This window comes from Nomascus leucogenys, chromosome 22a (assembly GCF_006542625.1).
Source record: "Nomascus leucogenys isolate Asia chromosome 22a, Asia_NLE_v1, whole genome shotgun sequence".
Taxonomy (NCBI): domain Eukaryota; kingdom Metazoa; phylum Chordata; class Mammalia; order Primates; family Hylobatidae; genus Nomascus; species Nomascus leucogenys.
In genome coordinates, this window is record NC_044402.1 from 39,147,339 (window position 1) to 39,167,251 (window position 19,913).

The window sequence follows — 19,913 nt, forward strand, 5'->3', positions numbered from 1 at the left end:
TCTTTCTTCTGTTGCACAAGTTGACTGAAATAAAAATGGACCTAATGCTCACTCAGTTATAGCAGGCTGAAGGAATCGGACAGTGGAAGGAATGGTGCTCTTACAGGGATTATCAGATTTTAGGAAAACCTACTTAGTGGTGTGTTGGAGTCAGTTCCTAGTGGCTAATGAGAGCCAATTACTGGCACCTTTTTCCAACTCTATTAAGTGACTTCATGTTGGTAGCTTGAAATTGGCCATGGTAGGATTATTTACAGAAACTGGCAAACACTACAGATCAGTTCCTCCTCACAAACTGGTTGTTAAACATCTACCAGTGTAGTGCTGACATGGATGATGGAAACCTTCGGAGAGTGAATTATCTCTGACTGTGGCTCTGCTGGACATTTAGGCCTGGTTGGAGAACGCCTTCAAGGGTTTGGCTGACACTGCACTCTATGGCTGGAATATTACTGAGGACTTTGGGTTCTACACTATCAAGAGGTTGATAATGCAGAAAGATTGAGTGACAAGCTGTGATGTATCACTTGGGTCTCAAGAAGAGGCAGGTGCTAGAAGAAAAGGCTTTCCTTTTTCCCTGGCTTCTTAGTATAATAGAATCGGGCAAGGCTGGGTGGAGTGGAGAAGTAGGGAGGATGCCCGTGGCCAATGCCTTGGAGAGACTTCACTGCTGTGGTTGCATGTGCGGTCGTGTTGGTACCTCGCTGCAATCTTCTTCCCCGCCCAGCATCAGATGGCACTCTTGCGCCATCTCCAGGCTGATGACGCCCCGAGTGGCGACGCTCTAGTCGCCAGTTGTCTATGGCAGGCAGGGTGGCCGCCTTAGCTGCCGGAGGTTCCGCGCTCTCTACGGCCCTGGGTGAAGCCCCACCTCTGCTGCGCGCAGCCTGCGGTGCGGGTCATGGCGCGGCTACCGAAGCTGGCAGTCTTTGATTTGGGTGAGGGATGGGAAGGGGAGAATTTCGTAAGGTGCCCTCCTTTTCCACACCCCTAACAGCAGCTCCCGAATCCCTGCGTCTCCCGCCCCAGGCTGAACCTTCCCTCTCCATCCTCTCGCAGATTACACTCTCTGGCCTTTCTGGGTCGACACGCACGTAGACCCTCCGTTCCATAAGAGCAGGTGAGGAAGGGACAGGGAGGACTGGGGCGAGGACCCAGCCAGGGCTGAGCGCACTCTTGCTCTCTCCAGTGATGGAACTGTACGAGATAGGCGGGGCCAAGACGTCCGACTGTACCCGGAGGTGCCAGAGGTCCTAAAACGACTGCAGAGCCTTGGGGTGCCCGGTGCGGCTGCTTCAAGGTAAGAAGAGCGACTGACAACTGATAGTGTAATGCTGAAGGGTGCATGCAAGAGACAGTGAAACCCCTGGGCTACAAAAATAGGGGCGGTGCAAGTTTCCAAGTATTTGCATATTTTTTCTCCTGGAATGCTCTCCTGTGCCTTTTAACTATTAAAAAGTGGGGCCGGCAGGCGGGTGCGGTGGCTCACGCCTGTAATCCCACCACTTTGGGAGGCCGAGGCGGGTGGATCACGAGATCAGGAGTTCAAGACCAGCCTGACCAACATGGTGAAACCCCGTCTCTACTAAAAATACAAAAATTAGCCGGGCATGGTGGCGTGCACCTGTAATCCCAGCTACTCGGGAGGGTGAGGCAGGAGAATCGCTTGAACCCGGGAGGCGGAGGTTGCAGTGAGCTGAGATGGAGCCACTGCACTTCAGCCTGGGTGACAGAGTGAGACAATGTCTCAAAAAAAAAAAAAAAAAAGTGGGGCCCGACACAGTGACTCACACCTGTAATCTTAGCTCTTTGGGAGGCCTAGGTGGGAGGATCACTTGAGCCCAGGAATTCGAGACCAGCCTAGGCAATAGAGGGAGACCCTATCTCTACCAAAAAAAAAAAAAATTGTGGTGGCATGCACCTGTAGTCCCAGCTACTTGGGAGGCTGAGGTGGGAGGATCACTTGAGCCCAGGAGGTCGTGACCGCAGTGAGTCGTGATTGGGCCACTCCACTCCAGTCTGGGCGACAGAGCTAGACCCTGTCTCAAAACAAAAGCTAAAACACTGGCCCAGCACCAACTGTGTCAAATAGGAAGACAATGGAGTTAAACAGAGTCTGAGGATGCCTGTCCATCCCAGAAAAACAGCAAGTTGATTTCCCTGGTTATACGTACTAACTTTGCTTAATAAGTTAACGTAGCCCTGGCCCTTCACTTTACTAATCCCATCTTTTACACCATTTTGCAGGACAAGTGAGATAGAAGGGGCCACCCAGCTACTAGAGCTCTTTGACCTCATCAGGTACTTTGTTCATCGGGAAATCTATCCAGGCAGCAAGATCACACACTTTGAGAGGTATGCGGAGATAAGGGAGGAGCAGGGTGAGAAAGTACCAGAGAGGCTTGAGAAACCAAGATACTAGCTGGGTTACTCCTGCCCTGTCTTGCACAGGTTGCAGCAGAAGACTGGAATTCCTTTCTCCCAGATGATCTTCTTTGATGATGAGAGGCGGAATATTGTAGACATCAGCAAACTGGGTACTGAGTGATGAGGAACAGCCATTTGGGGTCCCTAGGAGGGATTAGGTAGATACATACAGGTTGGATAGTTTGCCCTATAGGTGGCACCCACAAAGGTCAGAGTAATAATGGAGAACCCTGAAAGCCTAATGAAATGTGACTTCTTATCTTTCTAGGTGTTACCTGCATTCACATCCAGAATGGAATGAATCTTCAAACTCTAAGTCAAGGGTTAGAGACATTTGCGAAGGCCCAAACTGGGCCTTGAGGTCCAGCCTTGAGGAGAGCCCATTTGAGGCCTAAACTGAAAGGAAATCAAGAAGGCATTTTCAGGTGCATTTGTAATTTATTAAAGTTCATCTGTGTGTGACAGAAGAGATTTTACCCACAGTGTGGGGAGTTTCTATTTTTCTAGCCTGTGAAATGGGGTTGGTTGTCCTGAGGTGCAGAGACCAGAATGTGAGACATTAGACTGCATCAGGTTTGCCATCTAAACTTAGGGCAACCCCAAGCGCTTGAACCTATACCACCCCACTTTCCTGAGCTCTGTAAAGAGCATGAAGTTTTCCCACTGACCCCATACACTGAGGTGCCATCACACTGCACATTTCCTTCCGGAGAACAAGTACATACTCTGGGGTGGAGATAGAACTGTCTTTTTATGTAATAGAAAATGATGTGGCTGCTTTAAGAGGAGCACGTCGGTCTGGGGCTGGTGGCTTGGGTCACGTGACAGCGGTGGTCTCATTTGCGCCTCTTGATGATGTCGCGGCGGCGCCCTGAGGAGGGATTGGGCAAGGCTGGTCCTGTGTGATGAGACATCACCCTCCCAGGAGCAAGGCGGAAGTCTGGAGGACGCCGAGGGGCGGAGGCGGGAGAGGCGAGCTCGCGATGAGTGGTCTCGGCAGGCTCTTCGGGAAGGGTGAGCCAGGGTGGGACTGGCCAGCCAGGAGGCGCTGGCTGGTGCAGGGGAAGAGGAGACCCCGGCGAGATTCGGCCGGACCGCTGCGCCGGGCAGGGGAAGAGAATCAGGAGACAGGCTGACTGGAAAACCCCGTCGGCCGATGGCGGAGCAAGGCTCATCGCCGGTGCCAAAAGGCACACCAATGCCAGGGCGCCTTGTTCCCGTCCGCCGTCCTCCCCCACTCTCAGAGGGAAGAACTCAAGATCGGGGAGGGGACTTGAGGGCGTGGCGATCGTGCTGGCTCCCATTGTTGAGGCTCGAAGACGAGTTTCCTGCTGTCTTCAGCCCTTTTCAAAACCTTGTTCTATAATACTTTGTGCTGGGCAAGAGGGATCTAAGATGAAGAAGAAAGACTGCCTTCTTGGCCCGGCGCGGTGGCTCACGCCTGTAATCGCAACACTTTGGGAGGCCGACGTGGGTGGATCATGAGATCAGGAGTTTGAGACCAGCCTGGCCAATATGGTGAAACCCCGTCTCTACGAAAAATATAAAAATTGGCCGGGCGCGGTGGCTCACGCCTGTAATCCCAGCACTTTGGGAGGCCGAGGTGGGTGGATCACCTGAGGTCAAGAGTTCGAGACCAGCCTGGCCAACATGGTGAAACCCTGTCTCTACTAAAAATACAAAAAAAAAAAAAAAACTAGCTGGTTGTGGTGGCACGTGCCTGTAGTCCCAGCTACTCGGGGAGGCTGAGACAGGTGAATCGCTTGAACCCAGGAGGTGGAGGTTGCAGTGAGCCAAGATCGCACCAATGCACTCCAGCCTGGGTGACAGAGGGAGACTCCATTCACAAAAAAAAAAAAATTAGGTGGGCATGGTGGTGTGTGCCTGTAGTCCCAGCTACTTGGGGAGGCTGAGGCAGGAGAATCACTTGAACCCGGGAGACAGAGGTTGCAATGAGCTGAGATCATGCCACTGCACTCTGGCCTGGGCAACAGAGTGAGACTCTGTCTCAAAAAAAGAAGTCCTGGCGCGGTGGCTCATGCCTGTAATCCCAGCACTTTGGGAGGCCGAGGCGGGCAGATCACCTGAGGTCGGGAGTTGGACACCAGCCTGACCAACATGGAGAAACCCTGTCTGTACTAAAAATACAAAAAATTAGCCAGGCATGGTGGCACATGCCTGTGATCCCAGCTATTTGGGGGGCTGAGGCAGGAGAATCGCTTGAACCCAGGAGGCGGAGGTTGAGGTGAGCTAAGATCACGCCATTGCGTTCCAGCCTGGGCAACAAGACTGAAACTGCCTAAAGAAAAAAAAAGAAAGGCAGCTAGGAATAGTAAAAAGAATATTGGTTTTAGAACTCATACTGCCACATTTTGATTCCTGCACAATCTCTTACTAGTTGTGATTTTTAACATCTTTGTGGTTGTTTTCACATTTTTAAAGTGAAGAGATAGCACGTTCACTGTAGAGATTTGGGGATTAGCAATAACACAGTCAGGTCTCTGGCACATACTATGTATTCAATGATTGGTGGCTAATATGTTTCCTTCACAAAATTTGGGCCTACTCCACTGGACTCCTCAGGGAAGAAGGAGAAAGGGCCAACCCCTGAAAAAGCAATACAGAAACTGAAGGAGACAGAGAAGATACTGATCAAGAAACAGGAATTTTTGGAGCAGAAGATTCAACAGGAGCTACAAACAGCCAAGAAGTATGGGACCAAGAATAAGAGAGGTAATGAGGGAAACAAGCCTATGGGGAGGGCCCAGATGGGAAGCAGGTGCTTCTGACTCTTGATGTTCAGGGTATGGGCTGGGTCAGCTGCCTTACAGGCTTTGCGGAGGAAGAAAAGATTCGAACAGCAGCTGGCACAAACTGACGGGACATTATCCACCCTGGAGTTTCAGCGTGAGGCCATTGAGAATGCCACTACCAATGCAGAAGTTCTTCGTACCATGGAGCTTGCTGCCCAAAGCATGAAGAAGGCCTACCAGGACATGTGGGTACGGGGGGAGGGGTGGAGGGGACCCAGGCACTGGGAAGAGTGGCTTGCTATCACACTTTAAACTTGAAAGCCTGTCAGAATGTGGATTTGCAGTATAGATACTTGTGATGGCTAGACCTCCATCTGCCCCTTGCTTCCTTTAAGATTCTTTCACTGCCTGGGGCACTCTAGGGAGGAAAGATGCCTTCTCTAATTCTTTTTTTGTTTTGTTTTGTTTTGTTTTTTGTCTCACTCTGTCACCCAGGCTGGAGTGCAGTGGCACAACCTCGGCTCACTGCAACCTCTGCCTCCTGGGTTCGAGTGATTCTCCTGCCTCAGCCTCCTGAGTAGCTGGGATTACAGGTGTGCACTACTGTGCCCAGCTCGTTTTTGTATTTTTAGTAGAGATGGAGTTTTGCCATTTTGGCGAGGCTGTTCTTGAACTCCTGACCTCAGGTGATCCACCTGCCTTGGCCTCCCAAAGTGCTGGGATCACAACTGTGAGCCACCATGCCTGGCTGCCTTTTCTAATTCTTAAAGATCCTTCGGGAAAGGGAATGAAACCTATCCTCTCCAGTGTGGCTCCTTGCTATTTCTTAGCCCAGTCTTGCATCTTTGCAATTTTCCAGGGATCTCTTCTGATTGATAGTTATGGGCTTATCAATGTGACCCTACAAGGCTGGAGGGGTTTCATTCATGTGAGATGAGAAAGTCAAGGGGGCATTGTTGCCTGATTTCTTAGCTGTCTATCTCATTCTCAGGGACATTGACAAGGTAGATGAACTGATGACTGACATCACGGAACAACAGGAGGTGGCCCAGCAGATCTCAGATGCCATTTCTCGGCCTATGGGCTTTGGAGATGATGTGGATGAGGTGATTGGGGGTGAGGGGTCAGGGAATATTGGAGAAAGTATGGGACTGGCCAGAAGGAACACCCAAGAGAGGCTCTTGGGACAAGTTTGGGAGGGAACTTCAAAAGTAGTATGTTTTTGGAGGTAGAAGTTTTTTTCTTCATCTTAAATGGTCTTGTCTTCCCTATCCAGGATGAACTGCTGGAGGAGCTAGAGGAGCTGGAGCAGGAGGAATTGGCCCAGGAGTTGTTAAATGTGGGCGACAAGGGGGAAGAACCCCCAGTCAAATTGCCTAGTGTACCTTCTACTCATCTGCCGGCAGGGCCAGGTATGCAGGGTTGTTCTGTTGTCTTGAGGACTTAAGAGGGTGGGAGAGATATGGGGAAAGATTATTCCTCATCCATCCTACCTCAAAGGAGCCACACAGGAGGGGCTGCTGCTGCAGTTGTGCAGGTTGTTGACTGCATATAGGCACCCACCTAGCCTGTGCTTCACTCAACAAGCCGTGTACCCTGGTTTAGGGCTGTAAATGGCAGGAGCAAGAGGCACCTTTTTTCTAATTTGCACAAAGGTGCTGTGGGATTGAACAGCAGCCTAGCAAGCAGAAGGACCACACCTTTAGGGTTTTTGCTGGGGAGAGAAAATTCAGCAGGCTCTGAATGTCATAGCAGGGGACGGTTGGAGTTGCTGAGACCTTAATTGCTTCTCCTTTCTTTTCTCTGGGTATCTTTGTCCTCAAAGCTCCAAAAGTGGATGAAGATGAAGAAGAACTAAAGCAGTTGGCTGAGTGGGTATCCTGATAAATCTGGGCTTGTTTTCCTAATGCTACCTTTGTTGATCCTTTTTTCCTTAAGTGCCAAGTGCTGAGCTAAAGGAGGATAACTTTTTGGGGAAGTCATGCTGAGGGTGGTAGTGTGACCCTGCCTGAAAAAAGGGTCTCTTACCCTCCCAGCCCTGGCTCAACTCTGAAGAAGGATCTTGCTACAGAAGGAGCCCTTGGGCTCCCTTCTCTTTGATAGCAGTTATAATGCCCTTGTTCCCAATAAAACTGGGCAGATGGAATCCTAGTGTCTATACTGCCTTGTCTACCCCTGAAGCTGTTCCCCTGGCCCTTGGAGCCTTATTTCAAGCAATGAATAATTAGAGCAAAGAAGAGGGGTTGGAACATAGAATAAATGGGCATTCCTAATATCTCAACCTATGTTCCAGGCAAACACTGTTTCATCTTTCAAGTCAGTTTGTCCTAGAGTTGCCTAGTTGCTGAAGCTGAAGAAACTGCCATCTACCACTTAGAACCATGTGGAGGCATCTCTGAGTCTTCCCTAGTTGCTTTTCCCTGGTCGTGCCTCTGCCAAGACAGCCCCAAATTTCTTTTACAAAGCCCATTTTCAAGGACAAGGAGGGAGAATACCATGGAAGGAGCAAATAGCTTTGCTACTTGGAATGGAAGGAGCAAATAGCTTTGCTACTTGGAATGGAAGGAGCAAGTAGCTTTCCTTTATCCAGAACCCATAGTTAGTAGCTTTCACTACTAGAAGGCTTGGTTTGAATTCCGTGTCTGGGAACAATAGTGTGAGAAGCCTTGTCTCCCTGCTATTGTGTCAGTAGTGGTTAGGGTGACACTGGAAGAGGGAAAAGGAACCAAGGTACTTCATACACCCGAATACCCATTTCTTTTCTTTTCTTTTTTTTTTTTTTTGAGACAGAGTCTCACTTTGTCACCCAGGCTGGAGTGCAGTGGCACGATCTCGGCTCACTGCAACCCCTGCCTCCCGGGTTCAAGTGATTCTCCTGCCTCAGCCAGGTGCCACTATGCCCGGCTAATTTTTGTATTTTTAGTAGAGACAGGGTTTTGCCATGTTGGCCAGACTGGTCTCGAACTCTTGACCTCAAGTGATCTGCCCAGCTCGGCCCCCTAAAGTGCTGGGATTACAGGCGTGAGCCACCACACCCAGCTCGAATACCTATTTCTAAAAGAACTAACAGTGCCATCACTTTGGACTATAGACAGGCAGAGCCATAATCAAAGTGGAAGAACCAGGGCTTTTACCCCACCGCTTGAGCATTTAAACAGCACAAAGATGTAAAATAATGAGCATATATTGAGTTGAATAATAAAGCTTCCCAAAATAGAGTGTTAATCTGAGCACCCCATCCCCTAAGAGCCACATCATGAATTACACTATTGATTTAACACAGTGTCAAGATTATTGGTTACAGGCTCTGGGCAGAAATCTCTTACCCCAGCAGTGTTCCCTGCTATAAGATTGCCTTGAGAAAAGAATGTCTTTGACCCTAGTTGATGAAACTAAATCAGACTTAGATTTATTTTTGGTATAAAGGATTTTTAGCCCAAGATCTCCTGCTTTGCTCCTCTCTTAGCCCCCTCCTTCAGCCATTTTCAGATCGTAATTTCCAAGGATTAGTGCTGTTTAGTGGTGGTGTGGAACTGGCACATGGCCTCAAGCAGCCTGATCTCATGGGTGGGTTGCTCAGGCTGGAACTTGAGAACCCAGGGATCCTTGATGATGTCCAGAATGGTGGCACGCTTAGTGGCTTGGCGTAGCATCTGGACGATCAAGTTCTAGAGCAGGGAGAGAGAGGTCTTGCCTGAGTTTTTCTCCATTGTGCCACACAGGCAATGAGCAGTTGGATCTAAGAAAGAAGCAGGATAGCCCATCATACCACTCTGGTCAAAGTGGGTGTGGCTCTGATATTATCTTGGAGAGCCAGGCAGTTAACTCCCTGGAGGGGAAGGGAAGAGTTCCTTGGGAGGAATGCTTTCCATATTTCCCTTCTGGCCTAAAGAGACAGAAGCTGGAACCTGTGTATCAGGCAAGGTTTGGAGCCTAGTGGTTGGCCCTTTATGCCTTCCATACTGTATTGTAGGACAGGAGCTAGTGTGTGAGATGGCTCTGGTGTGGGAAGACCCTTTCCCCAGGGTTGGGAGGCCTAGGTTGGGTGACCTAGGTTGGATATTCACCCCTCCCTGTGGGTCATCCCTGAGGGCTCAGCCCTCCTTAAGTAGCCAGTACCTTGCACTCCTGGGAGATGGTATGGTTAGCTGGGAAAGTGACCTCCTTCTGAGTCTCTCTCAGCAGCTTTTTGAAATTGGTGTCATCAAAGGGCAAATGGGCGACCACTAGAGTGTAAAGGATGACGCCCATGCTCCAGGTGTCAGACAGGAAAGGGTTGTAGGGCAAGCCTCGTAAGATCTCCGGGCAAGCATAAGCAAAGCTGCCACAGTAAGTCTGGCTGAGGTGGGAAAAGCAGTTCACTTGGCGGTAAGAAGGGCTACGACCCACAGGCTGGTTAGATGGCACCATTTTGGCGAAGCTAAAGTCTGATATCTTCACATTCTTCCACTTGTCCAGCAACAGGTTCTCCAACTTTAAGTCCCTACCAGAAGCAGAAAGGCTGGGCATCAGGCTGGGGAGAGGGCTTAGTTTTAGACTGGGAGCTGAAGGGCCAGGGGTCAGAGGGTAAAGATGAGGACAGAAGTGGGAGGTGGAAACCATTATGAGGGCACAAGGTAGAGAGGAAGGAAAGCCATGGAGTTGTGAGCAGAGCCCAAAGTAGGGAGAGAGAGAGAGAGGATGGTATCTGAGGACCACCGGGAGCTCACCATTGTATTTCATAAAATGTTCTGCATACAGTGAGTACTTTATCAGTATCCTTGACCATATGATTAAAATAGAGTGCATGAACAGGCCTAGGTATTGAGGAGGGAGTTCGAAAGAGGCAAAAAGGGCAGGAAATGGGAGATGTGCATAAAACCCCCTTGAGGGCAAAGGCCCCAGTCTGGGTGGCAGCACCCTTACCGGTGCACGATGCTCTTGCTGTGCAGGTAGGCAATGCCCAGGGTCAGCTGGGAGAACCACTTGCCAGCAAGGAGCTCAGAGCAAGCCCCGTAGTGCTGGATCCATTCAAGGATGTCACCACCCTGAGCCAGCTCCAGAATGATGTATACTCGAGATGTGGTCTCAATGGCCCGATAGAAGTTGATGAGGTACTTGTGCCGCAAGACTTTCATTACCTGACCTCAGAAGAAGAACCCATCAAGCCTGGGAAGGGAGAACCCTGACTGCACTCCCAGCCATCTCCTACCCTCAGCTACTGACTTAGGACTTTGCAATAGGATCAACCCCTCAACCCCAGAGAACTGGTAGCCTGTGGGCAAACGCTATGTTTTGCGCCTTTACTTTTTGGGGGGCTGAAGGTGAGTGGGTGGATGGGAAAGAGGTTTAACTTACATAAATTTTCCTAGCTGCTTAGTGAGACATTCAGTTCTGGTTTAGGGGTTTCTGGCCCCACCCCTCCTGGCCATACCCCTTCTGAGAAACCTCAAGCAGCTTAGTACCAAGCTCCAGTTCCCTCTTCCAGCCCCCTTTCCAACCTCTATTTCACGGGGCAGGAACTTGTTAAGATAGTCATCAGAGGCCTTCTTCTTTGAGATGATCTTGACTGCCACCATGACCTTCTTCTTTGTGTAGAAAGCCTCATATACTGTCCCATAGGAGCCATGGCCAATGGCCTTGCCCACCTCATAACCATATTCATCCATGAGGGAATGGTAGGCTGTGGTGGTTGGTGCTGCCTCTAAGACATCTCCCTGCCTCATGGTGTTGGGCTTGCTGAGAGCAGGGAGCTTTACTACTTGGAAGCCTCCTATCCAAAGGCCAACACCTTGAGCTGCCGAAGGCTAGGGTATCAAAGTGAAGTAGGTCTCCAAATGCTTTCCTATATAGTCACACGAGTCTGGGATGCTGGGCTCAGCCCTCCACTAGGAACTTGGAGGGGGAAAGAAAGAGAAGCAGTTCTTTTTGTCTCCACTGGCTGTTGTTACTTTCTCCTTTTGGTTACGGAACTCCTCAAGGTCCCATGTTCCAAATACATCACAATCCACCTCCTATCCATCGTTGGCCACAAAACTTGAGAATGAAGTGCAGTTGGAAACATACTCATTCCCGGAGGCACCTTCCACAGTCTGGTGAAACTCCTAAAGATCAGCCCTTTCACTGATAGATGAGTACCTACTAAGTACCCGACAGTGTGCTGAATACTTGGATAAAATGTCACCCAAATGTCACGCCAGACCCTTCCTCCTTCCTCAATCCCTGCATACAATCTTTCATCAAATCCTGTCTCTGCTATCTCCTACTTATCTCTTTAATGACACACTCAAGGCTTTCCGAGCCCATTGCAGCCCCCTTAGTTCAATGAGGCCAATAGGGACACTATGATCCTAGAGCTTATAATGCAGCATGAGAAATATGAGTGTGAAAATACTACAATTATAAGGTATTGAACATGTTCTAGGAAAATCTAACCTTGAAATGCATCCTTATCTTCCATGAGCCAGAACGCTCTAGTTTTCCTCCATATCCTGGTCATTACTCAGCCTTCACTGAAGTTTTATCTTTCTCCATCCATCCCTTAATCATATCCCAAGTGTTCTATCACAAGCTTTATTTTCTCAAACCTTCACATCCTCCCTTAATCTTGTCCATACCCATGATGTCAATACTACATTTATGCTGACTGCTCCTAATTTCATCTCCATCCCATATATCTGGAGTTTAGATAGAGCAGCCAGTATTACATGGCCATGTCTGCCCCAGGCATGGAACTTACCATATCCATCTCAAACTTACCATATCAATAATTGAACTTATTTTCTTCTCTCAGACTTTTCTGTGAGTTGTACACTAATCACCCTTAATTTAGACACTCAAATGTCATCCCAGACCCTCCTGCCTCAGTCCCTACATTCAGTCTATCACCAAATCCTATCCCTTATACCTCCTGATTATCTTTGATAATATTCTCATGGCTTTCCGAGCCCACTGCTACTCCCTTAGTTCACACCTCCATCATCGAACAGATGGCCCCAGCCAGCCTTCTGCTCCCCTCCAGTCTGTCCATCCCAAGTCCAAAGCATAAATCTGATTTTATTAACATTTGAAACAATTCAGTGTCTCCCCATTCTCTTTAGGATCAAGTCCATCCAAATTCTTTCACACAGCTTTAAGTCTGATCCTGCTTACTTTTTTAACACACACATAATGATCCACAACTGCTTTTCTGTATTTGTGGCAAACTCCAAATCTTCCTTGAGAACTTGGCATAGGAGCTGTTTTTTTTTTTGTTTTTTTTTTTTTTGAGATGGAGTTTTGCTCTTGTTGCCCAGGCTGGAGTGTAATGGCATGATCTCGGCTCACTACAACCTCCAACTCCCAGGTTCAAGCGATTCTTCTGCCTCAGCCTCCCTAGTAGCTGGGATTACAGGCATGCACCACCACGCCTAGCTATTTTGTATTTTTAGTAGAGACGGGGTTTCTCCATGTTGGTCAGGCAGGTCTTGAACTCCCAACCTCAGGTGATCCGCCCGCCTCGGCCTCCCAAAGTGCTGAGTTTATAGGCGTGAGCCACCGCGCCTGGTCTGTTATTGTTTTTGTTTTGAGATGGAGTTTTGCTCTTGTTGCCCAGGCTGGAGTGCAATGGTACGATCTTGGCTCACTGCAACCTCCACCTCCTGGGTTCAAGCCATTCTCCCGCCTCAGCCTCCCAAGTAGCTGGGATTACAGACATGCACCACCATGCCTGGCTAATTTTGTATTTTTTAGTAGAGATGGGGTTTCTCCATGTTGGTCAGGCTGGTCTCGAACTCCCAACCTCAGGTGATCCGCCTGCCTCAGCCTCCCAAAGTGCTGGGATTACAGCCGTGAGCCACCGCGCCCAGTGGAGCTGTTTTAAAGAAGGCTTAACTGACTGCTCAAGCTTCAGTTAGATATTCCTTCTTCCTGGGTGCTCCCACAGGCCCAATACTTTGTCACAGCACCTAACATAGTGTCTGTAATTGCTTCTCTTGCTTGCATCTCCCACTAAGCTATATAGGGAGGTCAAATGATGAGAAGACAGATGAAATGTGGAGAAAAGAGCTGGTTTAGAAAATGAGCAGCATTGAGGGCCCAACTGAGGTTGGAAAACAACTTGTCCATAGACACATATAGTGTTGTGATTCTTTTAGCATCTTGGTTATAGGTACTTGAATGTTGATGGATGATTTAGGGTTTTGCTTGGCAGCTGCAATGAAACAATGGGAGAGGGGCATCAAGAACATATGCAAGAATGTGGCTGAAATGATGGAATGCGGAATCTAAGCTGCATGGGTAAGGAAGATTATCAGGGAACCTGCCCCAATAGTCACGTAGGTTCTTTTCTATTTTCCCTAAGCATCGGCCAGTTTGAGAAATAAAGGGACAGAGTACAAAAGAGAGAAATTTTAAAGCTGGGCATCTGGGAGAGACATCACATGTCAGTAGATTCCGTAATGCCCCACAAGCCGCAAAACCAGCAAGTTTTTAATAGGGACTTTCAAAAGGGGAGGGAGTGTACGAATAGGGTGTGAGTCACAAAGATCACATACTTCACAAGGTAGTAGAATATCACAAGGCAAATGGAGGCAGGGCGAGATCACAGGACCACAGGACCAGGGCGAAATTAAAATTGCTAATGAAGTTTCGGGCACCATTGTCATTGATAACATCTTATCAGGAGACAGGGTTTTGAGAGCAACCGATCTGACCAAATTTTTTTTTTTTTTTTTTTTTTGAGACGGAGTCTTGCTCTGTCACCCAGGCTGGAGTGCAGTAGTGCGATCTCGGCTCACTGCAAGCTCCACCTCCCGGGTTCACGCCATTCTCCTGCCTCAGCCTCTCCGAGTAGCTGGGACTACAGGCACTGCCACCACACCCGGCTAATTTTTTTTTTGTATTTTTAGTAGAGACAGGGTTTCACCGTGGTCTCGATCTCCTGACCTCATGATCCGCCCGCCTCCGCCTCCCAAAGTGCTGGGATTACAAGCGTGAGCCACCGTGCCTGGCCGACCAAAATTTATTAGGCGGGAATTTCCTCTTCCTAATAAGCCTGGGAGCACTATGGGAGACTGGGATTTATTTCACCCCTACAGTGTCGCCCATAGAAGATGGCCACACCCAAGGGGGCCATTTCAGAGCCCCCCCTCAAGCATGTATTCTCTTTCCCAGGGATGTTCCTTGCTGAGAAAAAGAATTCAGCAATATTTCTCCCATTTGCTTTTGAAAGAAGAGAAATATGGTTCTGTTCCGCCCAGCTCACCAGAGGTCAGAGTTTAAGGTTATCTCTCTTGTTTCCTAAACATTGCTGTTATCCTGTTCTTTTTTCAAGGTGCCCAGATTTCATATTGTTTAAACACACATGCCCTACAATTTGTGCAGTTAATGCAATTATCACAGGGTCCTGAGGCGACATACATCCTCCTCAGCTTACGAGATGACAGGATTAAGAGATTAAAGTAAAGACAGGCATAGGAAATCACAAGGGTATTGACTGGGGAAGTGATAAGTGTCCATGAAATCTTCACAGTTTATGTTTAGAGACTGCAGTAAAGACAGGCATAAGAAATTATAAAAGTATTATATTGGTATTAATTTGTATTAATTAGTATTAATTTGGGGAACTAATAAATGTCCACGAAATCTTCACAATCCACGTTCTTCTGTCATGGCTTCAGCCAGTCCCTCCGTTTGGGGTCCCTGACTCACTGCAACAGATTATATGGCTTGGATCTGTGTCCCCACCCAAATCTCATGGTCAGTTGTAATCTGCAATGTTGGAGGTGGGGCCTGGTGGGAGGTGACTGGATCATGGAGGTGGGTTGCTGATGAATGTTTAGCACCACCCTCTTGCAGTGAGTTATCATGAGATGTCATTTTAAAAAGTGTGTAGCACCTCCCCCTTTGCCCTCTTGCTCCTGCTTCCACCATGTGAGATGCTTGCTTCCCCTTTACCTTCTGCCATGATTGTAAGCTTCCTGAGGCCTCCCCAGAAGCAGATGCCAGCATTATGCTTCCTGTACAGCCTGCAGAACCACAGCCAATTAAAGCTCTTTTCTTATAAATTACCCAGTCTCAGGTATTTCTTTACAGCAAGGCAGCTGACACAGAAGACAAGCTAGAAACTGGCCAAAGGGGCAGGAGGAGGAGTTGCAGGTGTCACTGGAATGGAAAAACAAGTTTGGTAGGAATTGAGAGAATGAGAAGAACAGGAGGTTGTGCTCACAGAGGAGTTATTTAGATTTAAGATTTTGTAGCTGGGTGCAGTGGCTCAGGCCTGTAATCCCAGCACTTTGGGAGGCCAAGGCTGGTGGATTGCTTGAGGTTAGGAGTTCAAGACCAGCCTGACCAACATGGTGAAACCCATCTCTACTAAAAATACAAAAATTAGCTGGGTGTGGTGGCAGGCGCTTGTAGTCCCAGCTACTTGGGAGGCAGAGTCAGGAGAATCTCTTGAAGCCAGAAGGCAGAGGTTGCAGTGAGCTGAGATCATGCCACTGCACTCCAGCCTGGGCAACAGAGCAAGACTCTGTCTAAACAAACAAAAAAAAGGCTGGGCACGGTGGCTCAAGCTTGTAATCCCAGCACTTTGGGAGGCTGAGGCGAGATCACAAGGTCAGGAGATCGAGACCATCCTGGCTAAAACGGTGAAACCCCGTCTCTACTAAAAATACAAAAAAAAAAAAAAAAAAAAAAAACCAGCCAGGCATGGTGGCGGGTGCCTGTAGTCCCAGCTACTCGGGAGGCTGAGGCGGGAGAATGGTGTGAACCCGGGAGGCAGAGCTTGCAGTGAGCAGAGATCGCGCCACTGCACTCCAGCCTGGGTGAGAGTGAAACTCTGTCTCAAAAAAAAACAAAAAAAACCCAAAAAAACAAAAAAGATTTTGTGTGGTGGGTATTAGGCCGTTCTTGCATTGCTATAAAGAAATACCAGGCTGGGCATGGTGGCTCATGCCTATAATCCCAGCATTTTGGGAGGCTGAGGCGGGCAGATTACGAGGTCAGGAGATCGAGACCAGCCTGGCCAACATGGTGAAAGCCGTCTCTACTAAAGACACAAAAATTAGCTGGGCATGGTGTTGCATGCCTGTAATCCCAGGTACTTGGGAGGCTGAGGCAGGAGAATCACTTGAACCAGGGAGTTGGAGGTTTCAGTGAGCCGAGATCGCACCACTGCGCTCCAGCCTGGTGACAGAGAAACACTCCATCTCAAAAGAAAAAAAAAAAAAGAAAGAAATACCTGAGGCCGGGTACAGTGGCTCACGCCTGTAATCCCAACACTTTGGGAAGCCAAGGCAGGTGGATTACCTGAGCCCAGGAGTTCAAGACCAGCTTGGGCAACATAGCAAAAACCCATTTCTACGAAAAATACCAGTATTAGCTAGGTGTGGTGGCATGTGCCTATAGTCTCAGCTACTCAAGAGGATCACTTAAGCCTGGGAGGTGAAGGCTGCAGTGAACCAAGATAGTACCATTGCACTCCAGCCTGGGTAACAAAGTGAGACCCTGTCTCAAAAACAAAAACAAACAAAAACGTGAGATTGGGTAGTTTGTAAAGAAAAGAGGTTTAGGCCGGGTGCAGTGGCTCACGCCTGTAATCCCAACACTCTGGGAGGCCAAATTAGGCAGGCGGATCACAAGGTCAAGAGATCAAGACCATCCTGGCCAACATGGTGAAACCCCATCTCTACTAAAAATACAAAAATTAGCTGGGCATGGTGGTGCGTGCCTGTAGTCCCAGCTACTCTGGAGGCTGAGGCAGGAGAATCACTTGAACCCGGGAGGGGGAGGTTGCAGTGAGCCAAGATCACACGGCTGCACTCTAGCCTGGCGACAGAGCAAGACTCCATCTCAAAAAAAAAAAAAAAAAGAAAAAGAAAAGAGGTTTAATTGGCTCACTGTTCTACAGGCTGTATAGGAAGCATGGTGCTGGCTCAGCTTCTGGGGAGGCCTCAGGAAGCTTATAATCAAAACGGAAAGTGAAGGCGAAGCAGGGACATCACATGGTGAGAATGGGAGACAGAGAGAGAGAGTTGTGGGGAAGGTGCCACACGCTTTTAAACAACCAGATCTTGTGAGAACTCATACGGTGAATACTACACCAAACCATGAGGGGTCCGCCCCCATGATCCAAAAACCTCCCACCAGAACCCACCTACAGCACTGGGGATTACATTTCAACATGATATTTGGGCAGGGATAACTATCCAAACTATATCAGTGGGGGACAGAGGGGCAGAGGAAAGAACAAGGGAAGAATCAAAATTCTCGTATCTTCCATCCTCCAAAACAGAACAAATACTTCAAGAACAGATTATGCCACAGGCATGCAATAAATTCCCATTTATTGACAGTCTGACCTTGCTGGCAGGATGGTTCCAAAGTTCTGTTGGAAGCCAGCTCTACATCCTCAATCTAGCAAGATGAGCAGTTTTCCAGGGCACACCATGGTAAGGAGGCCCACCCAATCCTACCCATCTGATCCCACAAGCTGGCCCCCGGGTAGGTAACTTGGTGGCAACTCTAGTCTCTCATGTACAGGGGGTAAACCAGTTCATGCAAGGATCATGTATTAAGCTGCCTAATGTATACAAAAACACTGCTAGGTCCTGAGGAAACAGAGATGAATAAATTACAGTCTTCCTGTGAGGAGTTAAACACTGCTAGGTCCGGAGGAAACAGAGATGAATAAATTACAGTCTTCCCTTGAGGAGTTTGAAATTAGCAAGGGAGACAGACATATAAGAAGTAAAATAACACTACAGTGACACATGCTATAAACAAACCTGGGAGGAGATGTAAGGGAAGGCTTTATAGAGAAGGTGACATTTGCACTGTTCAAAGAAAAGGATAAGGCCGGGTGCAGTGGCTCATGCCTGTAATCTCAGCACTTTGGGAGGTCGAGGCGGGCGGATCACGAAGTCAGGAGTTCGAGACCAGCCTGGCCAATATGGTGAAACCCCGTCTCTACTAAAAAATACAAAAATTAGCCAGGCATGGTGGTGCGCGCCTGTAGTCCCAGCTACTCGGGAGGCTGGGGCAGGAGAATCCCTTGAACTTGGGAGGTGGAGGTTGCAGTGAGCTGAGATTATGCCACTGCACTCCAGCCTGGTTGACAGTGAGACTCTGTCTCAAAAAAAAAAAAAAAAAGGCCGGGCGCAGTGGCTCACACTTGGAATCCCAGCACTTTCGGAGGCCAAGGCGGGCAGATCACGAGGTCAGGAGATCGAGACCATCCTGGCTAACACTGTGAAACCCCGTCTCTACTGAAAATACAAAAACAAAAATTAGCCAGGCGTGGTGGCAGACACCTGTAGTCCCAGCTACTGGGGAGGCTGAGGCGGGAGAATGGCGTGAACCCGGGAGGCGGAGCTTGCAGTGAGCACAGATCACACCACTGCACTCTGGCCTGGGCAACAGAGCGAGATTCCATCTCAAAAAAAAAAAAAAAAAAAAAAAAAAAGATAAGTAGGGAATAGGAGATTGGGTGGTTTAGGCAGGAGGAACAATATGAGGCTTGCAGGCTCGAGAATGATATTCAGTATTTCTATTTGAATACAGGATAGGGTTCCAGAAGGGGAATGTACCTTGAGAAGTAATTAGGATCCAGGTCTGAGCGGTCTCATATGCCAGGCTATTTTTTTTTTTTTTTTTTTTTTTTTTTTTTTTTTTGAGACGGAGTCTTGCTCTGTCACCCAGGCTGGAGTGCAGTGGCACGATCTCGGCTCACTGCAAGCTCCACCTTCCGGGTTCACGCCATTCTCCTGCCTCAGCCTCTCCGAGTAGCTGGGACTACAGGCGCCCGCCACCGCGCCCGGCTAATTTTTTGTATTTTTTTAGTAGAGACGGGGTTTCACCGTGGTCTCGATCTCCTGACCTCGTGATCCGCCCGCCTCGGCATCCCAAAGTGCTGGGATTACAAGCGTGAGCCACCGCGCCCGGCCTGCCAGGCTATTTTGACTCTACCTTGTATGCTCATATAATCTGGGTATACATCAAAATCAGTGCTTATTTTTTTGAGACAGAGTTTGGTTCTTGTTGCCCAGGCTGGAGTGCAATGGTGCAGTCTCAGCTCACTGCAACCTCTGCCTCCTGGGTTCAAGCGATTAGCCTGCCTCAGCCTCCCAAGTAGCTGGGATTATAGCCATGAGCCACCATGCCTGGCTAATTTTTTTGTATTTTTAGTAGAGATGGGGTTTCACCATGTTGGCCAGGCTGGTCTTGAACTCCTGACCTCAGGTGATCCTCCCGCCTCGGCCTCCCAAAGTGCTGGGATTACAGGAGTGAGCCACTGCACCCGGCCTCAGTGCTTGCTTTTTTAAAAAAAGAAAATGCTGATGACGAGGCACCCCCTCCCCTGAGAATCCTGATTTTAAAAAAGAAAAACTTTCCAGTAGCAGTGTGAAAAATGACCCAGGGGGAAGGTGACTAGGAGACTAGCAAGGTGGCTCTCATGGTAGTTTAGGTGAGAGAAGATGGAGCCTGAACCAAAGAAGTGGAGGCAAGCATCTGGAAGATATTTAGGAAATAAGTGGAGAGGGCTTGGTGACACTGATATCTGAGCGGGAAGATATAGAGAAAGAGGCCCAAGTTTCTGGCTTTAGAGACCAGGTGGTTGTCAGTTAGAGATGATTTCTAAGCCACTCTCAGTTCTTGTTCTTTTTTCTTTTTCTTTTTTTTTGGGGGGGATGGAGTCCTGCTCTGTTGCCCAGACTGGAGTGCAATGGCCTGATCTTGGTTCACTACAACCTCCGCTTCCCAGGTTCAAGCGAT

At 48.6% G+C, this 19,913-nt stretch overlaps 3 protein-coding genes across 7 annotated transcripts; 2 read left to right on the forward strand and 1 right to left on the reverse strand.

The window, feature by feature from the left end:
• Positions 1 to 782: 782 nt before the first annotated feature.
• MDP1 (magnesium dependent phosphatase 1) lies at positions 783 to 7,087 on the forward strand. 3 transcript variants are annotated; one of them, XM_004091894.2, is made up of 11 exons: positions 783 to 938; positions 1,060 to 1,120; positions 1,190 to 1,300; positions 2,248 to 2,355; positions 2,452 to 2,585; positions 2,696 to 3,441; positions 5,011 to 5,160; positions 5,248 to 5,429; positions 6,172 to 6,286; positions 6,457 to 6,592; positions 7,006 to 7,087. In XM_004091894.2, the coding sequence occupies exons 1-5, from the start codon at positions 902 to 904 to the stop codon at positions 2,546 to 2,548; spliced, it is 414 nt and encodes a 137-aa protein (XP_004091942.1). In that variant the 5' UTR covers positions 783 to 901; the 3' UTR covers positions 2,549 to 2,585; positions 2,696 to 3,441; positions 5,011 to 5,160; positions 5,248 to 5,429; positions 6,172 to 6,286; positions 6,457 to 6,592; positions 7,006 to 7,087. The 3 variants fall into 3 exon arrangements, with proteins under 3 accessions (XP_004091942.1, XP_004091943.1, XP_004091941.1); XM_004091895.2 differs by lacking the exon at positions 2,452 to 2,585 and having other exon boundaries at positions 2,248 to 2,301; XM_004091893.3 differs by lacking the exon at positions 7,006 to 7,087 and having other exon boundaries at positions 2,452 to 2,537; positions 6,457 to 6,588.
• Positions 3,016 to 7,326, forward strand: CHMP4A (charged multivesicular body protein 4A). The gene is made up of 6 exons (XM_012498012.2): positions 3,016 to 3,441; positions 5,011 to 5,160; positions 5,248 to 5,425; positions 6,172 to 6,286; positions 6,457 to 6,592; positions 7,006 to 7,326. The coding sequence occupies exons 1-6, from the start codon at positions 3,333 to 3,335 to the stop codon at positions 7,062 to 7,064; spliced, it is 747 nt and encodes a 248-aa protein (XP_012353466.1). The 5' UTR covers positions 3,016 to 3,332; the 3' UTR covers positions 7,065 to 7,326.
• A 1,022-nt stretch (positions 7,327 to 8,348) lies between these two features.
• TSSK4 (testis specific serine kinase 4) lies at positions 8,349 to 12,462 on the reverse strand. 3 transcript variants are annotated; one of them, XM_030802695.1, is made up of 3 exons: positions 10,086 to 12,462; positions 9,300 to 9,663; positions 8,349 to 8,848 (listed from the first exon to the last, which is right to left on the reverse strand). In XM_030802695.1, the coding sequence occupies exons 1-3, from the start codon at positions 10,295 to 10,297 to the stop codon at positions 8,687 to 8,689; spliced, it is 738 nt and encodes a 245-aa protein (XP_030658555.1). In that variant the 5' UTR covers positions 10,298 to 12,462; the 3' UTR covers positions 8,349 to 8,686. The 3 variants fall into 3 exon arrangements, with proteins under 3 accessions (XP_030658555.1, XP_030658553.1, XP_030658554.1); XM_030802693.1 differs by having other exon boundaries at positions 9,300 to 10,484; XM_030802694.1 differs by having other exon boundaries at positions 8,349 to 8,919; positions 9,300 to 10,484.
• Between the last annotated feature and the right edge of the window lie 7,451 nt (positions 12,463 to 19,913).